The following is a 25,346-nucleotide window of genomic DNA, read 5'->3' as shown; positions in this document are numbered from 1 at the left end:
TACCACGCTTTGGTCGGCCGAACAGCAGCGGCTCAACTCTTTCTCTTCCGCTCAACAGTTCGCCCCACTTCCGGTCTACCGACACGGCGAACTCGCACCTCACGTCCCGCCAAACTTACAGCAGGCACGCTTCGTCTTCGTGCGACACGACGCGCACCGCGGACCCCTGCGACCCCCGTACGACGGACCGTACGAGGTACTACAAACCGGGGACAAGGTCTTCAAGCTGCGACTCGGCAACAGGGTCGAAACAGTCTCCATCGACCGGCTCAAACCAGCACACACAGAACCAGGGGAACAGGTCCCCGTGGCCCGACCTCCAACTAGAGGCCGTCCCACCAGCAAGCCAGCACAGCCGGTGGCGAACCGCCCGGCCCCACCAACTAGACCAGCGACCACTCAGAGCCACTCCGGCAGAACCATTAGACCACCGTCACGACTCGTCCACTCCTCCTAAGCGGATTCTGGGGAGAGCTCTGTGGCGACACGCCACCATTGGACATAAACCGCTCACGGCGGCACGGACAGTTTACGCAGGCGCACTGCCGGCAGCAGCCGCCTCCAGCCGGGGGCCCTTTCCTCCGGCAACTTGTTTCCCACAGGGACAGGCTGCCGGGAGCACTTCCTGTCTGGGGAGTATTTAAGTGGTTGCGCGGGCTTTTCAAGCTCTCTCTTTGCCATGATGTAGATTAAAGCAGTTGTGTTTCACCAACTCTGGTCTCGACTCCCACGTTTGCCGCGGTATCTCAACACAGGGAGATTAGATCTTTGTGTCTAATTATCCTGGCATCTGCTAAATCCATTGCTTCTCAATGTCCACATCTTACTTTGCCTCTCCCTGTTTTCCAGGTAAGGCTTGGTTTCATGAATTCTCGGTGTTGTACTCATCAGTTGTACCTTCAACTTTGGTCGAACTCCTCATGAGAGATTGTCTGCTCTGGGTGTGGTTTGAAGCCACAATCTGTCAGGTAAGATCCGCCCGTTGACCTCTGCCACAGATATAGTCAGCATCCGGAAGCACGGGGAAGTAACAGGCGAAATGGAGAAGGATAAAAGGGTCTGAAGCATGAATAGTCTGATCGTTGTTATTGAGCAGAGCATCTTTCTTACCCTTTCCCTACTTTCCAGGTAAGCCTCGGTTTCATGAGTTCTCTATTTTTGCATCACCCATCTCATTGACCTGCAGCTGGGGAGCAGAGGAAGCTGCAGGAAAAGAAGCAAAAGTAGATGCCACGTGACACTGGCAGAATCTTGTGTGTGCCAGTGGCTTGAAATGATGCCTGACAGCCCAGTGTTGAATTGCAGCTTTTACAGGAACTACAATGATTTGGTGCGGGCATTTTGCGAATTGAAGGATGGGCATCAGCAGCTTGAGGTATTATTCCGGCTCACTGACAGTTATCAGTGAGGAGAGGTGGCCCTCTTTACTGTGGTCTGCCTCTGTGGCTTCGTTGGTTAAAGTGCCTGTCTAGTAAACAGGAGAGCCTGGGGCCTTTAGTTGATTTATGATATTTCCCCTTTTCTGTGTTCGATCTCAGGCCTCCCATCTCTCCCATGAGGAGAGGAAGAGCATCCAAAGCTTGAGCTCCCTAGGTGACTAAATATAGAGAGATTAAAATGAGACAGACATAGGAGGTTTATGACAATTGTAAGGTAAATAATACAGTAGAGAATGAAGCTAAATATAGAAAGTACAGAGCAGATCTAAAACAGGGAATGAGGGGCAAAGCAAAACTATGGGAATAGATTAGTGGCTAACATAAAAGGGAATTCAAAAGTCTTTAATAAACATATAAATAGTAAAAGGGTAGTCAAAGGAAAGTTGGGGTCGGTTACAGACCAAAAAGGAGATCTTCTTGTGGAGGCTGAGGGCATGGCTGAGGTACTAAGTGAGTACTTTGCATCTGTCTTCACTAGAGAAGCAGCAGCCAGAACCTTCGCCTAAGATCATTTACTCCTGAGTTGAATGTACAATTGGTCTGTCCCAACATACATCTAATTATTAGTGTTCCCTGTGGACACTTATGTTCCTCTGACTTACTGTGTTGCAATATCAGATGAGAGTTTGCCACCTACTACTTTAAATTCCTTTATTTCCTTCCTTCTTAAAGCAAAGCTACATGTCAATCACCAGTGATTAGTTTTAGATCTGACGTGGTAGCGTGGCCAACAAGGCGTAGTTGGGATTGCGGTTCCCAGTTCCAGGATGGTGTCGGTGATACACCAATATGCAGATGACACAACCTTAACATTGAGAAATGGGGAGTCAGTGAGGAAAGCGATGGAGGTAGTGGAGGAATATTGTAGAGCTTCAGGAGCCAGAGTGAATTACAGTAAGTCCCAATGCCTGGTTGCAGGGAGGGGTAGGGGAGAATGGTTGGAGGAAAGTCCCTTTAAGGTGGTGGAGGTTTTGGAAGTTCTGGGGGTGCATATGGATGAAAGAAGGACAGGAAGGAAGTGGATCAATTAAAATGGGAACCGAAGGTTATGAAAATTAAAAAGATTTTGGGAAGATGGGAAAGAAGGTGGTTGAAAGTGCAAGGAAGAGCGACAGTGGTGTCCGCTCTCCTGCTATCTAAGCTATGGTACTTATTGACGGTGGAGGATATTCCTGAGTGGGCGGAAAAGTCCACCCGAGGGGCTTTTATGGGAAGGGAAACCAGCCTTGGTGGCTTACAATACCATCATTGGAGGGAGAAATCAGGGAGCACTCAATTTCCCAGATATTGATTTGAAGAAAAAATCCTTTAGAATCAAATGGGTGAAGAGATTTCTTCAGAGGTCAAGTACAAGTTTTTGGAAGAGTTGTTTTGAGCATTTCTTAAACAAAGTGGGATGGGAGGACAGGGGATATTGTATATGGAATACAATTATGGCCCGTATTTTCCGATCGCAGGCCTCCCGCGGGCAAAGTGAAAGGCAAAGTGAAAGGCAAAGTCTTCAGTCCCATTTTCGTCACCACGCTGCGACATTCGAGATCCACCCATGTCTCCAGGTAAGGCCTTGAATTCTGCACACTGCTGGAGCTCCTACCGCACTTTTCCAGCAACTTTGCTCTGTAACTCTTTGAAGTAATTTTATGTCTAAGAACCACTCTTGGTTATTGTGCACCATCAACACTTATATGGTCCTCTGCTTAAAAGAAAAAACTGAAAATCCATTGTGGCTATTCTTGTGAGCAGAGCCAGCGGACATGGGCAGAACCGGAGCAGCAGTGGGAGGAGAATAAAGAGCGCGGCGAGAGGAGCCCGAGAGCAGAGCCAGCGGGGAAGGAGCAGCGAGGCTCCAATTCAATATCAAAAAAAATCAAAGTGTGACGTCACAGGTAAGCAGGTAGGTGATTGATGGTGAGTATTTCTTTTCTCTTAGGACTGAGGGCTAAGCATATAATGAAATTTATAACTGACTAAACTTACTTTAAAAAATTTAATAAATTAAACAAGGTTTATAGTTTAACTAGATTAAAAACTATAAATAGACAATTGATTGATATTGACGTAATTAATTAAATTAAATACAATAGAGATGGCAGGGCAAGTGATGTGTTGCAGCTGTAGCATGTGGGAGCTGGTGGACCCCAGTCTGATCCACAGCGACCCCATCTGCAGTAAGTGTCTGCAGCTTGAGGAACTTTGGCTCAGAGTTGATGAGCTGGAGTCCGAGCTGCAGACATTGCGATACATCAGGGAGGGGGAGAGTTACCTGGACACTGTGCTCCAGGAGGCAGTCACACCCCTTAGGTTAAATACTTCAGAATTGGTCTGTGGTCAGGGACAGGTGGGTGTGACTATGAGTGAGGCAGGTATGGGGATTCAGAAGGTAGCATTGGAGGAGCCTTAGCCCTTGCACTTGTCCAACAGGTACAAGATTCTTGCTCCCTGTGTGGATGAGGCCACGGACTGCAGGGAGGATGAGCAAACTGACCATAGCACCATGGTACAGGGGGCCATTCAAATTGGGGAAGTAAAAAGAAATGAAGTAGTGGTAGGGGACAGTATAGCTAGGGGGATCAATACATTTCTCTGCAGCCGAGAGCGTGAGTCCCGAAGCTGTGTGTTGCCTGCCAGGGTTAAGGACATCTTCTCTGGGCTGGAGAGGAACTTGGAGTGGGAGGGGAAAGATCCAGTTGTCATGGTTCACATAGGTACCAACGACATAGGTAGGACTAAGAAAGAGGTTCTGCTGAGGGAGTATGAGCAGCTAGGGGCTAAATTAACAAAGCAGAACCACAAAGGTAATAATCTCTGGATTACTACCTGAGCCACGAGCAAATTGGCATAGGGTAAATAAGATCAGAGAGTTGAATGCATGGCTCAAGGATTGGTGTGGGAGAAATAGATTTCGATTCATGGGGCACTGGCACCAGTACTGGGAAAGAGGGAGCTGTTCCGTTGGGATGGGCTTCACTTGAACCATGCTGGGACCAGTGTCCTGGCAAATCAAATAACTAGGGCTGTAGAGAGGGCTTTAAACTAAATAGTGGGGGAGAGGGTTCAGGTGAAGGGGAAATTTAAGAAGTCAGATAGGAAGGATAAGGCAATAGTGCAGGGTAGCGATAGGGGTAATGATAACCAGAGTGTGACAGGAAGGGATAAAGTATATATAAATATAAGAGTGCACCAGAAAGTAGAGTCAGAGTAGGGAAAAATGGTTAAAAGACAAAATTAAAAGCGCTTTATCTGAATGCACACGGCATTCGTAATAAGATAGATGAGTTGACAGCACAAATAGAAATAAATGGGTATGATCTGATAGACAGTACAGAGACGTGGTTGCAAGGTGACCAAGGCTGGGAACTGAATATTCAGTGGTATTTGACATTTCGGAAGGATAGGCAGAAAGGAAAAGGAGGTGGAGTAGCTCTGTTAATAAAGGCTGTGATCAGTGCAGTAGTGAGAAATGATCTTGGCTCGGAAGATCAAGATGTAGAATCAGTTTGGGTGGAGATAAGAAATAATAAGGGAAAGAAGTCACTGGTGGGAATAGTCTATATGCCCCCTAACAATAGCTACACTGTAGGACAGAGTATAAATCAAGAAATAATGGGGGCTTGTAAGAAAGGTACTGCAATAATCATGAGCGATTTTAATCTTCATATAGATTGGACAAATCAAATTGGCAAAGGTAGCCTTGAGGACGAGTTCATAGAGTGTATTCAGGACAGTTTCTTAGAACAATACATTGTGGAACCAACCAGGGAGCAGGCTATTTTAGATCTGGTAATGTGTAATCAGACAGGATTAATTAATGATCTCATAGTAAAGGATCCTCTAGGGAGGAGTGATCATAGCATGGTAGAATTTCAAATTCAGTTTGAGGGTGAGAAACTTGGGTCTCAAACTAATGTCCTAAACTTAAATAAAGGCAATTACAAAGGTATGAAGACAGAGTTGGCTAAAGCGGACTGGAAAATAGATTAAAGGGTAAGACGGTAGATAAACAGTAGCAGACATTTAAGGAGATATTTCATAACTCTCAGCAAAGATATATTCCAATGAGAAAGAAAGACTCTTAGGGGGCGATTTTCCCACTGGAGGCAAGATGGAGGTGGGCTTCGGTTTGGGTGGGTTTGTAACCCGCCTCCACTTATAGTTTTCAAAAAATTGTGATTTTCCCCTGATTGGCCAGTTGATTTCAGAGGTGTGGGATGCCCTTGTTCAATTAGTGTTTTGGGCCTGAAACTCATCTCTGCTGCCATCACTTTTCCAGCCTGATTTTATGGCTTCTTGCTCCCTTGGATCATTCCACAGGATTTCTGCCTGTGCTGCACCACCTGCAACATATTCTGAGAAACCACTATGTCCAATTCCAAGGCAAGGGCCTCCCCAAGGCTCTCGGATGAGGTGCTGCAAATGTTGTTTGAGGGGGTGACAGCTAGCAGGGAGGCGCTCTTCCACTCATCTGGGAGGAAGAGGCCTCCCAAAGAAACCAAGGCTGTGTGGGTCCAGCTAGCAAGGGATATAACCTCCAGATATGTGCAGATTGGGAGAATGTTTCTGTGTATTGATGAAATGCCATCCCTGTTGGAAAGCATTAAAATGATTTGATGCCAAAATGTTGGTGTTATGCCATCTGTTCTTTCGCCTTAGGCAGCTCCACATTGTGGGCAATGCCACACTTGCATTGTCAGGTTGGTGGCCTGAGTGAAAGGAGGCCAGAGAGTCATGTCCATTGTCAATGATGTCTTAGGATGGAGCCAAGGACATGTGCCAACTTGGGCAACCTATGCAAATCTGGCCAGGATAAGTTCATCCCTTGCCTATGCTCGCGTGCTGCTGCTGGTCGATACAACGGTGCTCTGACGTCCTCCTGCTCCTCCTCCTCCCCCTGCTCCCCCTCCTCCTCCAGATCCTCCTCCTCCTCAGCCTCCTTCTCCTCCTCATTCTCATCTGAGGAGGGCTGGAACTGAGCCATTTGCTCATCAGGCTGCAAGCCACGATGCTGTGCCATGTTGTGCAGTGCACAGCAGACCACGACCATTCTGGAGACCCTGAATGGTGAATACTGCAGGGCTCCACTTGATCGGTCAAGGCAATGGAAGTGCATCTTCAACAACCCAATGGTTTGCTCTATGATGGACCTGGTCAAAGTGTGGCTGGCGTTGTAGCGCTCTTCAGCCTCATTAGCTGGCCTCCTGATCGGCGTCATTAGCCACTTCAGGGGGCAGCCTTTGTCACCAAGGAGCCATCCGTTAAGTTGGTTTGGTGGATTGAAAAGCGGAGGAACACTAGAGTGCTGCAGGATGACAGAGTCCTGGCAACTACCACAGAACTTGGCGCAAACACGCAAGAACTCCTTCTTGTGGTTACACAGCAGCTGAACGTTGAGGGAGTGGAAGCCCTTTCGGTTGACAAAGATAGCTGGGTTGTGATGGGGCGCCCTAAGGGCCACATGTGCACCATTGGCATGCCTGCCATATTTGCAAAGCCAACCGAATGGGCGGTTATACTTGCTTGATCCATTGAGAACTGGATGTAATTGTGGGCCTTAGCAAAAAGGGCATTGGTAACCTGCGTGATGCAACTGTGGGCGGCCAACTGGGAGATGCCGCTGATGTCTGCTGATGATCCCTGGAAGGAGCCTGAGGCAAAAAAGTTGAGTGTGGTGGTGACTTTGATAGCCACTGGTGTTGGTGCAGCACTCCACAGATCTCTCGGACAACCTCTCGCGAAAGTCTCAGCCTCCTTTGGCACTGCTGCTCAGTCATGTTGAGGTAGCTCATCCTCTGTCTGTAAACCCTCTGTCGGGGGTATCTCCTGTGGTGAGGTGCCTCGATGCGCTGGTGCCTTCTGCCCTGTGCAGCATTGGGTGGCTGAGCAGGAGGTTGGGGCTCCTGCTGCTGTTGCTGCTGAGCTGCCTGGTTCTGCTGCTGCCTTGGATGCTCCTCATCTGAGTCTGAGGTCCATGGTGAAAGGAAATGAATGGTTCCCATGCTGCTTGCAGATACCTCCGTTGGGGAAGCGCTCATTGTAAGCGGGGAGAGGGTCTTCCAAGGAAGTCCCACAGTTGATAGATTCAAGCTGCAGCACCTCTGACTTCGGAAGGCCTTCTAAAAGTGCTCAAAGACCTTTTAAAGCAAAGTTCAGCCACCTGCAACTAATCCCTCATGAAATAAACAATGTATTGTTAGACCTGCTGGCGTGGTTTAGGAGGGTTGTGGAACACGCCGAAATGGTTGAAAAATCACAAGGGCCTCTCAAAATAGGCTTAGAGAGGCCCTTAACGAGCATTTAAGCCTCTTAACAAGCTCTCTGGGCAGCTGGAGGCAGGACCGTTTCCCACCCTGCAAAACCGTCACCGGCAAAATCCCGCAGAGGCGGATTAGAGGCGGGTTCCGAACCTGCACTCATCATTTCTGATTTTCCCGTCTCCAAACCCTGGACAACTTGGATGTCAGAAAATCGCCCCCTAAGAGAAGAATGAACCATCCCTGGCTAACTAAGGAAGTTAAGGATGGTATCAAATTGAAAACAAAGGCATACAATGATGCGAAGATTAGTGGTAGGCCAGACCATTAGGACATTTTTAGAAACCAGCAAAGGACGACTAAAAATATAATAAATATAGAGAAGATAGATTGAGAGTAAGCTAGCAAGAAATATAAAAACAGACAGTAAGAGCTTCTACAGGTATATAAAAAGGAAGAGAGTAACTAAAGTAAACATTGGTCCCTTAGAGGATGAGACTGAGGAATTAATAATGGGAAACAGGGAAATGGCAGAGACTTTGAACAAATATTTTGTATCAGTCTTCACAGTAGAAGACACTGAAAGCATCTCAGTAATAATAGATAATCAAGGGGCTATAGGGAGGGAGGAACTTAAAGCAATCACTATTACTAGAGGAAAAGTACTAGGCAAACTTATGGGACTAAAAGAAGTGGCTGCAGAGATAGTGGATGCATTGGTTGTAATCTACCAAAATTCCCTGGATTCTGGAGAGGTCCAAGCGAATTGGAAAACAGCAAATGTAACACCCATATTCAAGAAAGGAGGGAAACAGAAAGCAGGAAACTATAGATCGGTTAGCCTAACATCCGTCATTGGGAAAATGCTGGAGTCCATTATTAAGGAAGTAATAGCAGGACATTTAGAAAATCATAATAGTCAAACAGAGTCAGCATGGTTTTATGAAAGGGAAATCATGTTTGACAAATTTGCTAGAGTTCTTTGAGGATGTAACGAGCAGGGTGGATAAAGGGGAACCAGTAGATGTAGTGTATTTGGATTTCCAGAAGGCATTCAATAAGGTGCCACATAAAAGGTTACTGCACAAGATAAGAGCTCACGGGGTTGGGGGTAATATATTAGCATGGATAGAGGTTTGGCTAACTAACAGAAAACAGAGAGTCGGGATAAATGGGTCATTTTCAGGTTGGCAAACTGTAACTAGTGGGGTGCTGGGGCCTCAGCTGTTTACAATCTATATTAATGACTTGGATGAAGGGACCGAGTGTACTGTAGCCAAATTTGCTGATGATACAAAGATAGGTGGGAAAGCAACTTATGAAGAAGACACAATCTGCAAAGTGATATAGATAGGTTAAGTGAGTGGGCAAAAATTTGACAGATGGAGTATAATGTGGGAAAATATGAGGTTATCCACTTTGGTAGGAAAAATAAAAAAGCAAATTATTATTTAAATGGAGGGAGACTACAAAGTGCTGCGGTACAGAGGGATCGGGGATCCTTATACATGAAACACAAAAAGTTAGCATGCAGGTACAGCAAGTAATTAGGAAGGCAAATGGAATGTTGACCTTTATTGCAAGGGGGGTATAAAAGTAAGGAAGTTTTACTACAACTGTACAGGGCATTGGTGAGACCACACCTGGAGTACTGCGTACAGTTTTGGTCTCCTTATTTAAGGGGGGATATACTTGCAATGGAGACAGTTCAGAGAAGGTTCACGAGGTTGATTCCTGAGATGAGGGGGTTGTCTTATGAAGAAAGGTTGAGCAGGTTGGGCCTATACTCACTGGAGTTTAGAAAAATGAGAGGTGATCTTATTGAAACGTACAAGATTCTGAGGGGGCTCGACAGGGTAGATGCAGAGAGGATGTTTCCCCTCGTGGGGGAATCTAGAACTCGGGGGCATAGTTTCAGAATAAGGGATCGCCCATTTAAAATGGGGATGAGGAGGAATTTCTTCTCTCAGAGGGTCATAAATCTTTGGAATTCTCTTCCCCAGAGAGCTGTGGAGGCTGGGTCACTGAATGTATTCAAGGCGGAGATAGACAGATGTTTGAACTACAGGTGAGTCGAGGGTTATGGGGAGTGGGCGGGGAAGTGGCATTGAGGCCAAGATCAGAACAGCCATGATCTTATCGAATGGCGGAGCAGGCTCGAGGGGCCGAATGGCCGACTCCTGCTCCGACGTCTTATGTTCTTATGAACTCAATGGGTTGATTTGTCAATTTCTGATTCCCTTCTGTCACTGGGGAAATATCCACTCAAATTAAAAAACTTCAACATTTAATAATGCCCAAAATGTATTTATATTCAGCAATGCAAAAATTGTTGCTTAGTAAATTAGAAACCGAGTTAATTTGATACTCGAAAGCAAAAAACAGAGCAGCTTGTGGGAAGAGTTAACTTCCTTTTTTTGCATTTCAAAAAGACAAATCCAGACATCACCAATCAATGTCAGCTTGTGTCACACAGCTTCTCAAAGCTTGCAAGTAAACTTAAAAAAACTTCTGCCAAATAAAAAGAACTCTTTTACTTGTGCTTTTAAAACTGACGCAATGGGCTGGATTTTGCCAGCCCTGCGGAGGCGTGTTTGGAGGCGGAACTGCTGGGAAAATGGCAGAATCTGGGGGCGGGTGCCCAACCCGCCCCCATGCCATCTTGCCAGGAGGCGGGTAGCTGACCCGCGCCGGGTCCCGCCTCCTCGAGGTGGGAAGGGGATTCATGCCAATTAACTGCCCGTTAACAGGTAGTTAACAGGCAGTTTCTTGGCTCACCCCTATTTTGAGCCTTGAAGTGTGGGCTTCCCAATGGCTCCGAACCTCGCCAGGGTCAGCAAGGCAGGCCATCAGTCTGCGGGGGTCGGAGGGGCCGAGATGTCCAGTGTGCAGATGAGTAATGGGTGCATGTGTGCAGAGGTAAGTGTGTGAGGTGTGTGTAAATGTTTTAATAAGTTTTGCTTACCTTTACTTCTTCCTGCAGGCTTCCTCCCTTCAGGTCTCAGGAGTCCCTCAGCTCACCGGCACAGAAAGCAGAATGGCCGCTGAACTGTCAAAAGCTGCAGCATTCTGCTTTCTGGTCAGGAAGGCTTTCTAATTGAGTCTTGAGTAAAGACACAACTTAGAAGACAGATTGTCAGTGCAAGAATAAGGAGGAGAAAACTGTAGGGGTTCTTTGTCAGGGCCACATGAAAAATGTGTAAGATTGGGGCCACACGGGAGAGGGAAAAAGAGGAGTTAGTGGAACAGTTAAAAAATGTAGGTGCCAAGTGTGCCGCTGTAATGAAAACAAGGTCAGTGCATAGTGGAAGGAATGATAGTGAGGAGGTTGATTGGGATGGTTTAGAAAGAGAAACCTAAAGTTTTACCGACACGGAAGTTATTAACGTCTGTGCTGAAACAAATAAAACACAAGATTGCTGAGTGAAAGGTGATGTGCCATCAATAACTCAAAGACAAGGAATTAAAGGATTCAACTGAAGGCTTTTAATCGCTAAGAACATTGCATGTCTTTCCACATCGGATTCGTCTGGCAGAAATGACTCATACAGCTCTTGAGACCTTTATATGACAAAAGACAGGGGCGGAGCCAATACACACAATAGGAAAAAGGGGGCAGTACACACAATACAATGCAGGTGAAACACAGGGGCTGATGAAGGCATATATTTCATCACATTCACCCCTTCTACAGATTTAGTCTGTCCGGGGGTGTGATAGTCCTTCCTGAACGTCGCAACAGTACCTCGGGTTCCGACCGGGAGTCTGTGATGCCCTCCTGGGCATACCCCTGTGCTGGGGGTGTTGCAGGTACTTCTGGGGGTGGTGAGAATACCTCTGGGGATGGTGGAGGTTCTTCTGGGGGTGGTGAGGATGGGTCGTCATCGCTTCCTGCCGAGGCGAGGTCCTTTATGGACACGGTGTCCTCACGCCCGTCGGCGCGCTTGACGTACGCGTACTGTGGGTTTGCGTGGAGTAGGTGTACTGCCTCCACGAGGGGATCTGTTTTGTGGCCCCTCACATTCTTCCGTAATAGGACTGTCCCTGGGGTGGAGAGCCACGAAGGTAGGGACACTCCTGAGGTTGATTTGCGGGGAAAAACAAACATCTTCTCGTGAGGAGTGGCGTTAGTAGCAGTACACAGTAGCGACCTTATTGAGTGGAGTACGTCTGGGAGGACCTCTTGCCAGCGGGAGGTAGGGAGGCCTTTAGACCTTAGTGCTAAGGTGACCGCCTTCCACACCGTCGCGTTCTCCCTCTCCACTTGCCCATTACCCCGGGGGTTATAACTAGTGGTCCGACTCGTGGTTATCCCCTTCGACAGCAGGTATTGGCGCAGTTCGTCGCTCATGAATGACGCCCCCCTGTCAGTGTGGATGTAGTTAGGCATGCCGAACGTGCAAAACAGGCTGCCAAGGCACTTGATGACCGTGGCACTGGTCATGTCGGGGTAGGCGAATGGGAAGCGGGAGTACTCGTCCACAATGTTGAGAAAGTACACATTGCGGTCGGTGGAGGGGAGTGGTCCCTTGAAATCTAAGCTCAGGCGCTCGAATGGCCGTGTAGCTTTGATCAGGTGGGCTCGGTCGGGCCTGAAAAAATGGGGCTTGCATTCCGCACAGGTGCGGCAGTCCTTGGTCATAGACCTGACCTCCTCGATGGAATAGGGCAGGTTACGGGATTTTATAAAGTGGAATAGCCGGGTGACCCCCGGGTGGCAGAGGCCATTGTGGAGGCCCTGTAGCCTGTCCCCCTGGATGCTGGCACACATCCCTCATGATAGGGCGTCGGGGGATTCGTTGAGGGCCCCCGGCCTATATATCATGTCGTACTCAAACGTGGAGAGTTCGATCCGCCACCTGAGAATTTTGTCGTTCTTGATCTTCCCCCTCTGTTGTTAAACATGAAGGCTACCGACCGCTGGTCGGTAAGCAGGGTGAAGCGTTTGCCGGCTATGTAGTGCCTCCAGTGCCGCATTGCCTCCACTATGGCCTGGGCCTCCTTCTCTACTGAGGAGTGCCTGATCTCGGGCCCTTGGAGGGTTCTTGAGAAAAAGGCTACGGGCCGCCCATCCTGGTTGAGGGTGGCTGCTAAAGCGAAGTCGGACGCATCGCTTTCGACCTGGAAAGGGATGTTTTCGTCCACTGCCTGCAGCGCGGCCTTCTCAATGTCGTGTTTAATGCTGTTGAAGGTGGCGTGGGCCTCGGCCGTGAGCGGGAAGGACGTTGATTTCAGGAGGGGATGGGCCTTGTCAGAATAATTGGGGACCCATTGGGCGTAATAGGAGAAAAACCCCAGGCACCTTTTCAGGGCCTTGGGAGTGTTTGGTAGGGGTAGCTCCCGTAGTGGGCACAATCGGTCGGGGTCCAGACCGATTTCCCCGTTTTCCACCACGCAGCCCAGGATACAGAGGCGCGTGGTGCTAAAGACACACTTATCCTCGTTGTAGGTGAGATTGAGTCTGAGGGTGGTTTTCAGAAATCTCGCGAGGTTCGAGTCGTGGTCTTGCTGGTCGTGGCTGCAGATGGTGACGTTGTCTAGGTATGGATAGGTGGCTGTTAACTGGTTCTCATCGACCACGCGGTCCATCTCCCGCTGGAAGACCGAGACCCCATTCGTTACCCCAAAGGGGACTCTGAGGAAGTGGTAGAGGCGTCCGTTCGCCTCGAAGGCGGTGTATGGATGGTCCTCCGGCCTAATGGGGAGCTGGTGGTATGCCGACTTTAGGTCGATGGTGGAAAACACCCGGTATTGTGCGATTTGGTTAACCATATCCGCTATGCGGGGCAGAGGGTAGGCGTCTAGCTGGGTGTATAGATTAACCGTCTGGCTATAATCTATCACCATCCGCTTCTTTTCGCTACCCTTAACTACTACTACCTGGGCGCGCCACGGGCTGGTACTGCATTCAATGATACCCTCCCGCTTGAGTCTTTCTACTTCCGACGCAATGAACCATCTGTCCTCCCAGCTGTACCGCCTACTCTTGGTCGCTATGGGTCGACAGTTGGGTGCGAGGTTGGCGAACAGAGAGGGCGGCTTGACCTTCAGGGTAGCCAGACTGCACACTGTGAGGGGCAGCTGGGACCCACCGTAGGTGAGCGTGATACTTTGGTGGTGGCACTGGAAGTCCAGACCCAAGATCACGCTCACAGAGATCTGGCATTATCAATAGTTTAAAATCTCTGTAATCAGTGCCTTTTACCGACAACATAACCGCGCAGAAACCTGTAATTTTTGAGGTATGGGTCTTATCAGCCATGGCGATTTTGCCCTGTGTAGGGACTATCGTTAGTGAAAGTCGTTTTACCAGGCTAGGATGAATAAAGCTTTCGGTGCTCCCGCAGTCAATCAAGCATTTAACCTTGTTCCCGTTTACCTCTATGTCCATCATCGATCTAGACAACGGATGCGGCCTGGATTGATCCACCGTGATCGAGGCCACCAGTGGGTCCTGGAGGTCCGTGTAGTCGGGACAAGATGGTGGACTCCATGAGGGTGGACAAGATGGCGTCCAAGATGGCCGCCCCCACGGCGCGCACGCGGCGGAGTTGGAGGCGGGGTTCCCTCTGCAGACTTTGCTGAAATGTCCTTTCTTCCCGCATTTAAAACAGGTGGTGCCCTTCGCTGGGCACAGATGCCTGGAGTGTTTGTCCTGGCCGCAGAAGTAGCATTTCAGGCCCCGATGCATCGCGGCAGTAGTGGGGCTCCTGGGTGGAGGCTGGGGCTCCGATGGTGCTGGGCTGGCCTGAGACCTGGGAGGTGAAGATGGCTTCCAAGATGGCGGCCCCCACGAGGCGGAGTGGGCTGCATGGCCTGAGGAACAGGATTCAGAGTTCCTCTGGGCCATATCCAGCGATCGCGCTATGCCCATAGCCTGTTTTAAGTCCAGTCCCTCCTTTTCAAACAGTTTCTGCCGAATGTAATTTGAACTGAGGCCCGCAATAAAGGAGTCGCGGATCAGCTCCTCCGTGTACACAATGGCAGACACGGCCTTACAGTTACAGTCTCTGCCCAGTACTTTTAGGCTTAGCATGAAGTCCTCTAGTGACTCACCATGCCGCTGCGTGCGAGTAGTCAGAAGATGCCTGGCGTACACCTCGTTTATTGGCCGCACGTAGTGGGCCTTCAGAATGGTGCAGGCATCCCCGTAGCTGGTGGCATCTCGGATGAGAGGGGAGACCTGATGACTCACCCAGTTTCGCAGGATTCCCAGTTTCACGTCTCCGGTGGCGGTCGCGGCTGCGATGGCGGTGGCTGAGCTTTCGATGAAAAATTCGAAACATTGGAACCAGTGTCCGAACTGTGTGGCTGCGTCTGAGGCATGGGGGTCCAGATCCAAGCGCTCTGGTTTCAGGAGTCGATCCATCTTGGTGTTTTAGTGATTAAAATTGATGTGCCATCAATAACTCAAAGACAAGGAATTAAAGGATTCAACTGAAGGCTTTTAATCGCTAAGAACATTGCATGTCTTTCCACATCGGATTCGTCTGGCAGAAATGACTCATACAGCTCTTGAGACCTTTATATGACAAAAGACAGGGGCGGAGCCAATACACACAATAGGAAAAAGGGGGTGGTACACACAATACAATGCAGGTAAAACACAGGGGCTGATGAAGGCATATATTTCATCACAAAAGGAACCTTAAAAAATGCTGGGATCTCAGTTTGTGCGAAAGTGTGTGTTAAAGTGTGAAAGTTTTCCTGACTATGGATGTTTAAGAAGTTACAGTATTCCTTTTGTCTGAAAGTCTGTTCTTAAAAAAAAAATGTCTGTTGTGTGTTTTAGCTCCACCCACTCTTATGTACAGAGAGCTAAAAGCGGTTTAACCCTTTGAGGACTTGTCTTGAAGGATAGACAAGCGTGTGTTGTTTTAAGTTTGTTAATTGTTTTACAAAAGATAAGCTTCAGCCTTGAAGTCACAGTTGCCAATGTGCCTGGAAGAAAATGAATTTGAATGGTTACAAGGCATGGGGAATTGTTTCTTTGTTAATGTGGCTACCGTTTCTTTCTTTTCCAAGTGATAATGGTTAGCTAAAAAAAAAAATTAATCTGGATTGGATTGGAATTATGAAGTTAATTAGCCTATTAAAACCAGACTTTTATTGTGGCCACGGTGAAGTTCTGGTTGGTGTAAATTTGTGTAGACCATATTGAATAAGATATTTAATGGTCTGGAACCAGACTTTAAAATATTTACAGTCTTGGATACAGAACGGGTTCTGGTCCATACCATTGGCAGAGGAATCACAAGGGAAATTCGCCTTTACTGTTGGGGATAGACAATATACATGGACCAGGGTCCCACAGGGGTTCCACAATAGTCCAAATATATTCCACCGTGTACTGAGTCAAGCCTTATACAAGTTAGACCTATCAAAGTACCAGAGCGCCCTACCCCAATATGTCGATGACATAATGATTGCATCAGAGGATGCCAAAGGACACATGGGAGCATTACTAGCCACACCCCAGACACTTAAGAAAGCTGGCTTTAAATTGAACCCCAAAAGGCACAGGTTGGACTGTCCAAAGTGGAGTGTCCAGGGCACGAGATTAGCCAGGGGTATAAGACACTCCCGGAGGAACGAAAGGCAGCCATAAAAGACATGCCAAGGCCTGTGACCGTCCGGGGAGTGAGGAAAGTGTTGGGACTGTTTAATTACTGCAGGAATTTTATATCAGACTTTGCAGGGAAAGCAGAGCCGATTCAACGGTTAGTTAATAACAGCCCCTGCCCTAGGATTATCAGATCCCACTCGACCCTTCCACCTATATTGTGAGTTAGATCATGAGAGTTATTCAGCCGTGGTAATGCAAGATCACGGAGGGAAACAGAGACCCATTGCGTATTACAATGCAAAAAAAAAGACCCAGTAGCAAAGGCGATGCCACGATGTGTGGCTGCAATAGATTGCGCCACCTGGGCGGTGCGAGTAAGCAAACCAATAGTGATGATGGGAAAGGTCATTTTGCAGACTCAACATACATTAGTGGAACTACTCAACACTGGAAAACTGAGAACTACATCAGATAGCCGGAAAGCAAAGTGGGAAGCAATCCTCCTACCAAGAGATGGATCAGTATTAATACAGAAACATACTGGAATAAACCCAGCATCTGCAATATTAACAGAAGGGGATGAGCATAGTTGCCAAGTAAAAATAGAGGAAGAAGTAAGTAGTGGGGTAAAAGAGAACCCCCTCGAGAACCCGAATGAAGTATTATACATAGATGGATCCCGAAAGTATATCAACGGAGAACCCAGAACAGGGTGGGCAGTAGTAAATCAAGAAGGAAAGACCCTGCTAAAAGGAGCCCTTTATGGGGATAAGTCAGCACAGGTAGCGGAACTAGTGGCTTTAATAAAAGCGTTGGAAATAGCAAAAAACAAACGGATAAATGTTTATACCGACAGCGATATGCTTTTGGAATGGTGCATAATTATATGACACTATAGGCCCGAAGGGGTACATGACCTCTACGGGAGAGGTAGTAAAACATGGAAAACTAATAGAAAGGTTAGTTAAGGCTGCACAGGCACCTTTCGAGGCAGCGGTAATTAAAATAAAAGCCCACACAAAGATAGAGGATATGGACTCACAGGAACCCCAGGACCAGGCCCCTATAGGGAATAGGTATGCAGATCTAGCCGCCAAACTAGCTGCGGAAGAAATGCAACCAGAGGACGCGTTCAAAAACGAAATAAATATGGTCATGACAGTCAGTGGGGTACAGGAAGTGAATATAATGGAGGTACAAGAAAATACTATTAAGAGGAAAAGGAGAGATGGAGACAAGCAGGCGCTCGACTACAGGATGGAATTTGGAAATGGGGCCCCCGTAACCAGGTGGTGGCACCGGAATGTTGCAGACAACAACTGATGGCGCTATACCATGGTGTAACACACACTGGCAGAAGTAACATAGAAACATAGAAACATAGAAGATAGGAGCAGGAGTAGGCCATTCGGCCCCTCGAGCCTGCTCCGCCATTCAATGAGATCATGGATGATCATCCAAATTCAGTACCCTGTCCCTGTCTTCTCCCCATATCCCTTGATCACTTTAGCCTTAAGAAATATATCTAACTCCTTCTTGAATATATTTAATGAATTGGCCTCCACTGCCTTCTGTGGTAGAGAATTCCACAGGTTCACCACTCTCTGGGTGAAGAAATTCCTCCTCATCTCTCTCCTAAATGACTTACCCCTTATCCTTAGACTGTGACCCCTGGTTCTGGACTCCCCGGCCATCAGGAACATCCTTCCTGCATCTAGTCTGTCTAATCCTGTTAGAATTTTATAAGTTTCAATGAGATCCCCTCTCATTCTTCTAAACTCCAGCGAGTATAAGCCCAATCGACCCAATCTCTCCTCATACGTCATTCCTGCCATCCCAGGTATTAGTCTGGTGAATCTTCGCTGCACTCCCTCCATGGCAAGAACATCCTTCCTCAGATAAGGCGACCAAAACTGCACACAATACTCAAGGTGTGGACTCACCAAGGCCCTGTACAACTGCAGCAAGACATCCTTGTTCCTGTACTCAAACCCTCTCGCTACGAAGGCCAACATACCATTTGCCTTCTTAACCGCCTGCTGCACCTGCATGCTTACCTTCAGCGACTGGTGCACAAGGACACCCAGGTCTCGTTGCACTTCCCCTTCTCCCAATCTATTGCCGTTCAGATAATAATCTGCCTTCCTGTTTTTGCCACCAAAGTGGATAACCTCGCATTTATCCACATTATACTGCATCTGCCATGCTTCTGCCCAATCACCCAACCTGTCCAAATCATACTGGAGTTTCTCTGCATCCTCCTCACAGCACACACGCCCACCCACCTAACATGTTGCACCTACTGACACAGTACTGGTGGTGGCCAAAGATGGGTCGGGAAGTAGCGAAATATTGCCACCGCTGTATAATATGCACTAAGAATAATGTAGGACAGAAATGTAGAGTTAGAGTAACAAACCAACCCAGGCCCCAAGGACCCTGGGAAAACTTACAAATTGACTTTACCGGCCCCTTAGCGCAGGACCGGGGGAGGAAATATTGCCTGGTAATAATTGACCAATTCACCAGGTGGGTGGAAGCCTTTGCCACCCAAGATTGCTCTGCATAAACAGTTGCACTAATATTGGCTACCGAGGTTATACCCCGTTGGGGGAGTGCCTCTGCAAATTGACTCAGACAACGGCACCCACTTTACCAGTAAAATAACGAAGGAATGTTGTAAGCTGTTAAACGTAACACAAAAATACCACATACCATATCACCCCCAGAGCTCGGGGATGGTAGAAAGAATGAATAGGATACTGAAAAATGCGCTGACAAATGCCATCCAAGAGACAGGGAAGGGATGGTCGGAATTATTACCCAGCATACTAATGAGGCTGCGAGCCACCCCAGGATGAACGACCAGACTGACCCCCTATGAATTAATGACAGGACGAGCTATGAGACTACCAGAGGATTTGGCTGGAGGGGTGGGAGAACCAGGACCAGTGCAAGATAGATTAAGGCGACACTTAGTACAACTAAATCAGGAGGTACAAGCACTAAATAAAGAAGTGAGGAACCAGCAACAGATTAACGATCTAGAAAGACAAAATGCTGGACTTAAACCAAATGAGCTGCCCGAAATAGGTCAACAAGTAATGATGCAAGTTATCGGAAGAAAGGGAATGGAACCCCGTTGGATGGGGCCATGTACTGCATTAATGACAAGTGATACGTGTGTTTGTCTACAGGAACCGACGGGTATGCAATGGAAGCACTGGGCCCAGGTGAAACCATTTAACACTAAAGATCCCCATTCCACCCTCTCCTCTAGGGGAAAGAGCTCGGAAGACGACCAGACCTGTGTTTAAATTACAGATAAACATGGATCCAGTGAGATGGATTATTATAACTACTCTGATGACAACACTTATAAGTCCAAATAACGGGCTGGAAGAAATGAACTGCAAGTTAAGATCCCCCTAGTGGAGACTCCACGAGGAACTTCATTGTATCACACAGTTACCAGTATGAAAAACAAGGAAAAGGATGTTACAGGTGTGACGGTACCTGGGTGAACTTGGATCAACGACCATGCAGACCCTGTAGAATGACAGATACCAGCAATATGGTAAGATGTAATAGACACTGGCAGGTGTTGGGTCAAGTAGGGGGAGGATATGTCCTGAGCTGCATGGACGATATCATAAGATGGACTATTGTGCACGCCGTTACAACACTGCAACCAACAACAACAGGGATCACACCACAAGGAGTAACCCTAGAACCAACAACAGCCCCAATCACAACACCTGAAGAACGAAGGTGTCTGAAATTGACGCCTGGGCCCGAAAATGGACTGGTGTTATTTACCGAGGGAGAACAATTGTATGATCATGTGAGACACAAAATTGTACCAGTACTAATGAACTTAACCATGCTATAATGGCCAGGATATTGTGAAAGATTTACTAAAACTAGAGTTGTATGCATATATGATAAGGAATGTAATTAGTCAAGCTGCTGATGCAACAGGGGCCACTAGTTTCAGGGGACATGCTGCATTCCACCAAAGAAGTAAGAGAGGCTTAGGAAACGATGTACTCACGGGAATAAATACGGGGACGTCATTCATTAATGCTCTAGATATACAAGGGGGGAGAAATTGAGTATAGCCCCGTTTGGGGCACCAGCCTCGCCAGGGCGCTAAAAGTAGCGCCCCGGAAACATTCGCGCCCGCCCACCGGAAATTGAGTTGTTGCGCCCCAAAGGGAAGCGCGGCGCTACTGGAGGTGCCCCGCATCCCTCTTGGGGCGCTGCGAGTGAATATCGTGGCACAACGTGCCGCAGTGCGACATCGTGCTGCGGTATTGCAGGCCTTCCTCCCCTTCTTAAAGGGGAGGGGCCTTGTGCAGCGCGATCTGGGGCCCAGCTGGGCCCCCGAGGATCGGGAGTGCTGGCAAAAGAGCCCGGCACCGAAGAGAAGTGCCGGGCTCTTGGAACGCAGCCGGCACTCCGCGGGGGGGGGGGTTCAGGAGGCCAGGGACGGGAGCGCAGGCAGGTGCTGGCAGGTGATCAACAACAAAAATGGCCGCCCCGCACCTCTCCTTTAATTTGCGCCTCCCCGGCCGCAGGTAGGCCCCCCTGAACCCGTCGTACAAAGCGTCCGGCGGTATATCAGGGGGCGCTGCCAAATATCGCGGCCGGGGCGTCAGCGGGGCGCTGCGCACACCGATGACATCATCGGCAGCGGCACAGCGCTAACGGTTAGCGCCACCACTAACGTCCCGCGGAATTTAGCGGGAGGCGTGGGCAGTGCCGCGCCCGGGAGCGAGTTGGCTTGCGACCCACTTAGCGCCCTCTTAAGGAGCTAACGGGTGGCGCAACCAACTGAATTTCTCCCCCAAGGAGTCCAGAGTCGTGTGGAACAATTACAAAGGGTAATACAACAGATTTTAGAGAAAGAAACTGGTTTGGTGCAACAAGAATCAGAGCTGGGAGAACATACGATAAGGAAATTACTCGAGGGAATCAAAGTTATAGGGATAGGGTGGGATATATGTTGGTGCAGGGGTTACGGGGATCGGGTGGGATATGTGTCGGTGCAGGCTCGATGGGCCGAAATGGCCTCTATCTGCACTGTGGGGTTTCTGTGATTTCTGTGAAGACCATGCTAGCACTATCAACAAACTAAACCATAGAGATGAGGATCAGGCAAAAGATGGGGTAGGGAGAGGCTTGTGCCATGCCTATGGCCAATGGACCACCAGACAGTTAAAACACAATCTGGCACAGATACAACGAGGTGAGGTACCAGACTGGATTAACAGCACACAGCTCTATGGCCTGAGCCAGAATCCAGGCCCTCTGAGTGCTCGTACCCTCAAGGGGATGACCAGAGTATATCCAGTGATACAAAAATGCAAAGCAGAAGTGACGGCAATGATAGGCATGGTACTCCTGATGCCAGTGGTGGGACTAGACACGACTCCATACCCACAGTACCAGGTAACAAACATAGGCATAGTGAGGGGTGAGACATACCTCCAATACTATTCAATTGATACCTATGCCATCAGGAAGAATGGTACTATGAGAGGAGTCTCCCTAAACGGATGCCACGGGAAAGGCACGCTTACAATATGCCCACATCCGGTAGGAGAAGGCCCTAAGGATGAGTGCGGCTATAAGACAGAGGGGTGCATGTTGGAATTATCACATGTCGATCACCATCACACCCGCTCGAGATATAGAGGCAGAGGGGTGTATTGTATAGCCACCACAGAGACTGAGTACCAATATAGTAACCTTGTATGTGTAATCACAATGCCTAACTTCTGCTTCACACCAAAGATCCCTGTGACAATTGGACACACCAGATTGGTGTATGTACGCTCAAGGGAGGAAATGAAACTAAATGTGCCAGATAGTTTAAGGGACGAATTGGTCAATTCTGAAGATCCGGTGGGGGCTCCGATACCCCGCCTGCAAGAGGATCGGCAAGAGATAAAAGAGGGCTTAAGTAAAATGGTGAAACAATATGTAATGTTGCAAAGGAACCTTGGGGAACTAGAAAGGGACATAGAAGTAGAATGACAGGAAGTCCCATGGTATGAGAAGCTGTGGGATTGGGGGATGAATGTCAACATCCACCCATGGATCCGCATTACTTCTCACATACTAGTTATAATACAATTGGTTTTGGTGATAGGAATGGGAATAGCAGCATGTGTCTGTAAAAAACGTAGAAAACAAAAAAGAAAGAAGGAAATGGAAGAAATGTACATGACCTTGATAAAGTAGTGATGTATGTTGTTCGGTGGTATTTGTTACAGAAACCTCCTGGGCAGATTCCCATCGAGCAGACGGACTATTACGACGAACGAGCGAAGGCTTGGGAGAAAGAACTGCTTGACAGATGTATAGTACTAATAACATTAATGCTTATAACCTATGTATTTGGGTGGATAATATATCGATGGAAAGGATGTAGGGGGCACAGAAATCAGGACAATATGATTATATAAATAAGGTGACCCAATGGGTTGGATTTGATCACCACCCCGGCAGGATCCCATAATAGAAAAAAAATAATCGGGTTGGTCAATGATTAAAAGGGATTAATCAGGACCAAAAGGGGGGACTGAAAGGGTTAAAAAGGGCTAAGATGAGGGGAGTAAGGAACAGAGCATATCTCCAACCATATAAGGAATGGTTGTGAACAGAGGGGATGTCTGGTGTAACGTGGCCAAAGTGCACAAACCATGAATCACTAACTGAGGAATGTATTGAGAGATAACGTATGGGGTCACAAGACCAGTGCACACAGGTCACAAGAATTTGCACCCGAAGCCAACTGTATGATGAAAGAAATGTATATGTGTAATGCACCTAATTGCAAACAGCAGCCACGACTCAGAACAAAACCTGTATATAAGGTAGGAGAATTTCAGCGATCGGGGAGCATTCGTCCCAGGATGAGTGACTCCCCTGTCAACTTGTAAATAAAGTTGCTTTACTGAATGAACCTCCGGACTCCGAGTGATTGATTGGGAATAAGGCGGACGTCGACCCTTTATATCAGAGGGTCCATCTCGGGGAGAAGCTCTCCTGGTTTACCCTTACACCCCAGATCCCCGTTGCTTACCACTTCCCCACCTTACCATTCCCCTGTCACGGAACATCACAGCTTCCTCCTGGGCACAAAGCTGAAAAGAGAGCCACCACAAAACAAACATTCCAAACATAATTTATAAATTTATCAAATGCAAATCAAAACAACAACATTAACTAATCACCCTTGTGCATTCCCTTAGTGTCTGTTTTTCGTGTACCTTTTCCTACTCTAGTGCTCCTACGCAGTGTTACTCCAGTGGCTGAAGCATGGCTGGTGGAAGGCTGCTGACTTTCCGTGGGGGAGACTGCAGATGGCCATGCAGGACGGCCTCGAGCAGCTCTGGGCCTAGAAGGCACGGCCATAGACTGCACCACCTCGGCATGGGCTGCAGCAGTCTGGGCTGGCTGGATGATGGGCAGCAGCAAGGGCACTGGCGGAGTGGCAGAGGTGGGAGTACGAACATAAGAAATAGGAGCAGGAGTAAGCCTGAGAGAGGACAGCAGGTTCCTTCTCCACAGAGCCACTGCCACTCCCCCGGACAGGCACCTCAGCATTCCCAGCCAGCTGTTGGGGGACAGATTGCTGAAGTGCTGCGAGACCCTGCAAGCCGCTTTCCGCACTCATAAACCCAGTGATGATGGCAGCAGTCTGAGCTTCCACTGCAGCACTGAGACGTTGGGTGCTCCCGCCTTGTGCTGCAATGGAAGCTGCGAGATGGCCCATCACACGCAGCATCATGACTGGGTCCACAAGGTCTTTCATGGAGTTGTCCATCATTTCCATGTTGGAAATCACAGGCTCCAAGCTCCGCGCAAAGCCCGGTGCAATGTTGGAGCCGGACTTCTCCATGCTCCTTGATACTGACAAGAGGCTCTCTGGCAGGCTTGCCATTGCACCTAGCATTTCTGTGTGCATGCCCATCATCTTTCTTCTGAAGGCCGCCCCTTCGAGGTCATCATCTGAGTCCTGCACAGCAGAACTCGTGCGCGACCTTGCCCTCTGGGGAGCCGGCACACGAGCTGCCCTTTTCCCCCTGGCCTGGCTGCAGCCTACACATGCCCATTGACTCACCACGTGCAGCTCCCGCCTCTGTACCACCCTCTAAAGTAAGCGCAGTGCCAATTTCTGAGCTTGTGTCTGGGAGTGTCAGATGCAGTGATGGTGTACTTTCTTCTCCTCTATCACCCTCCTCCTCCATCACTTCGGGGACTGGCTGGCTAGAGTTCTTCGGTATCTGGAAGGAGAAGGGCACAAGGGTCGGGTTGTGGTGAGGGGAGTGGAGGGGGTGGTAGCAAGATACCCGTGTTTACACATCAGCAGCTTGTAAGAGAAGGGATTGTAGGATGAGGAGGAAGTGGGATGTGAGGAGAAGGATTAGGTATGAGCAAACGGTCATCATCAGCAATGCTTTCAACTCCCCCGCTCGCCACGGATTCTGTGACTGCCCCTCCAATTATGTCGAGAACTGCCTCTCCAGCTCCATTAGATTCTGAAGTCTGGCTTCCCATCCACCCATCTGCTAGTACTCCTGGAAGTTGTGAGTCACCTTTGCCTGCAAGAGAAAGGGAAGTGTGTCAGTGAGTTTGGTGCAATGTGTTTGGGTGTTGTGCCTGCCATGGTTGATTAGCTGGCAGTGTCTGAAAGGTGTCAGATGTGGGTGTGAATCTTGCAGCTGTGGTAAGTGTGTGAGGGAAGCTCTGATTGTGAGATATGAGTGGTGATAGCTAGAGATTGTTGGTAGGTGAGTGATGGGGGTGTGGTGCATTGAGCAGTGTGTCAGGCATGTGGTGCAGGTGGTGGGATATGGCATTTGAGCGAGGCTGTGGAGCTCGCAGGGAACTGTGGGTAATGAAGAGGCCTGTGAATTAAAGGGAATATGCACTCACAAGTAATACAGATTAATATCCAGTGAGAAAATGAAGTTTCCAGCTCTTGCTGCCTTTCAAAATAATTTACCATTTAAAAGACCTAAAAGTGAATATTCAGCTCTTAAAGCTGAATTCCCTTCCTAACCTTAAAAAATGAGAAAA

General features: G+C 48.3%; 1 protein-coding gene across 1 annotated transcript; it reads left to right on the top strand.

Moving 5' to 3' along the window:
* The first annotated feature begins 3,558 nt into the window (after window positions 1-3,558).
* LOC147105466 (uncharacterized) lies at window positions 3,559-23,604 on the top strand. The gene is made up of 4 exons (XM_086010907.1): window positions 3,559-3,607; window positions 21,367-22,163; window positions 22,535-22,619; window positions 23,549-23,604. The coding sequence occupies exons 1-4, from the start codon at window positions 3,559-3,561 to the stop codon at window positions 23,602-23,604; spliced, it is 987 nt and encodes a 328-aa protein (XP_085867033.1).
* The last annotated feature ends 1,742 nt before the right edge of the window (window positions 23,605-25,346 follow it).

Source organism: Somniosus microcephalus, chromosome 17 (assembly GCF_052327205.1).
Source record: "Somniosus microcephalus isolate GS21.2 chromosome 17, FLI_Smic_1.0, whole genome shotgun sequence".
In the NCBI taxonomy this organism is placed as follows: domain Eukaryota; kingdom Metazoa; phylum Chordata; class Chondrichthyes; order Squaliformes; family Somniosidae; genus Somniosus; species Somniosus microcephalus.
The sequence above is the reverse complement of the archived record's forward strand: the minus strand, read 5'-3'. Positions and strand labels throughout refer to the sequence as shown.

Coding starts and splice junctions, on each gene's coding strand:
- LOC147105466 (XM_086010907.1), top strand. CDS start 3,559: ATGTGGGAGCTGGTGGACCCCAGTCTGATCCACAGCGACCCCATCTGC. Junction 22,164..22,534: donor TGGTCAATTCTGAAGATCCG/GTGGGGGCTCCG, acceptor TATTTGTTACAG/AAACCTCCTGGGCAGATTCC. Junction 22,620..23,548: donor GAAAGAACTGCTTGACAGAT/GTATAGTACTAA, acceptor TTCCTACTCTAG/TGCTCCTACGCAGTGTTACT.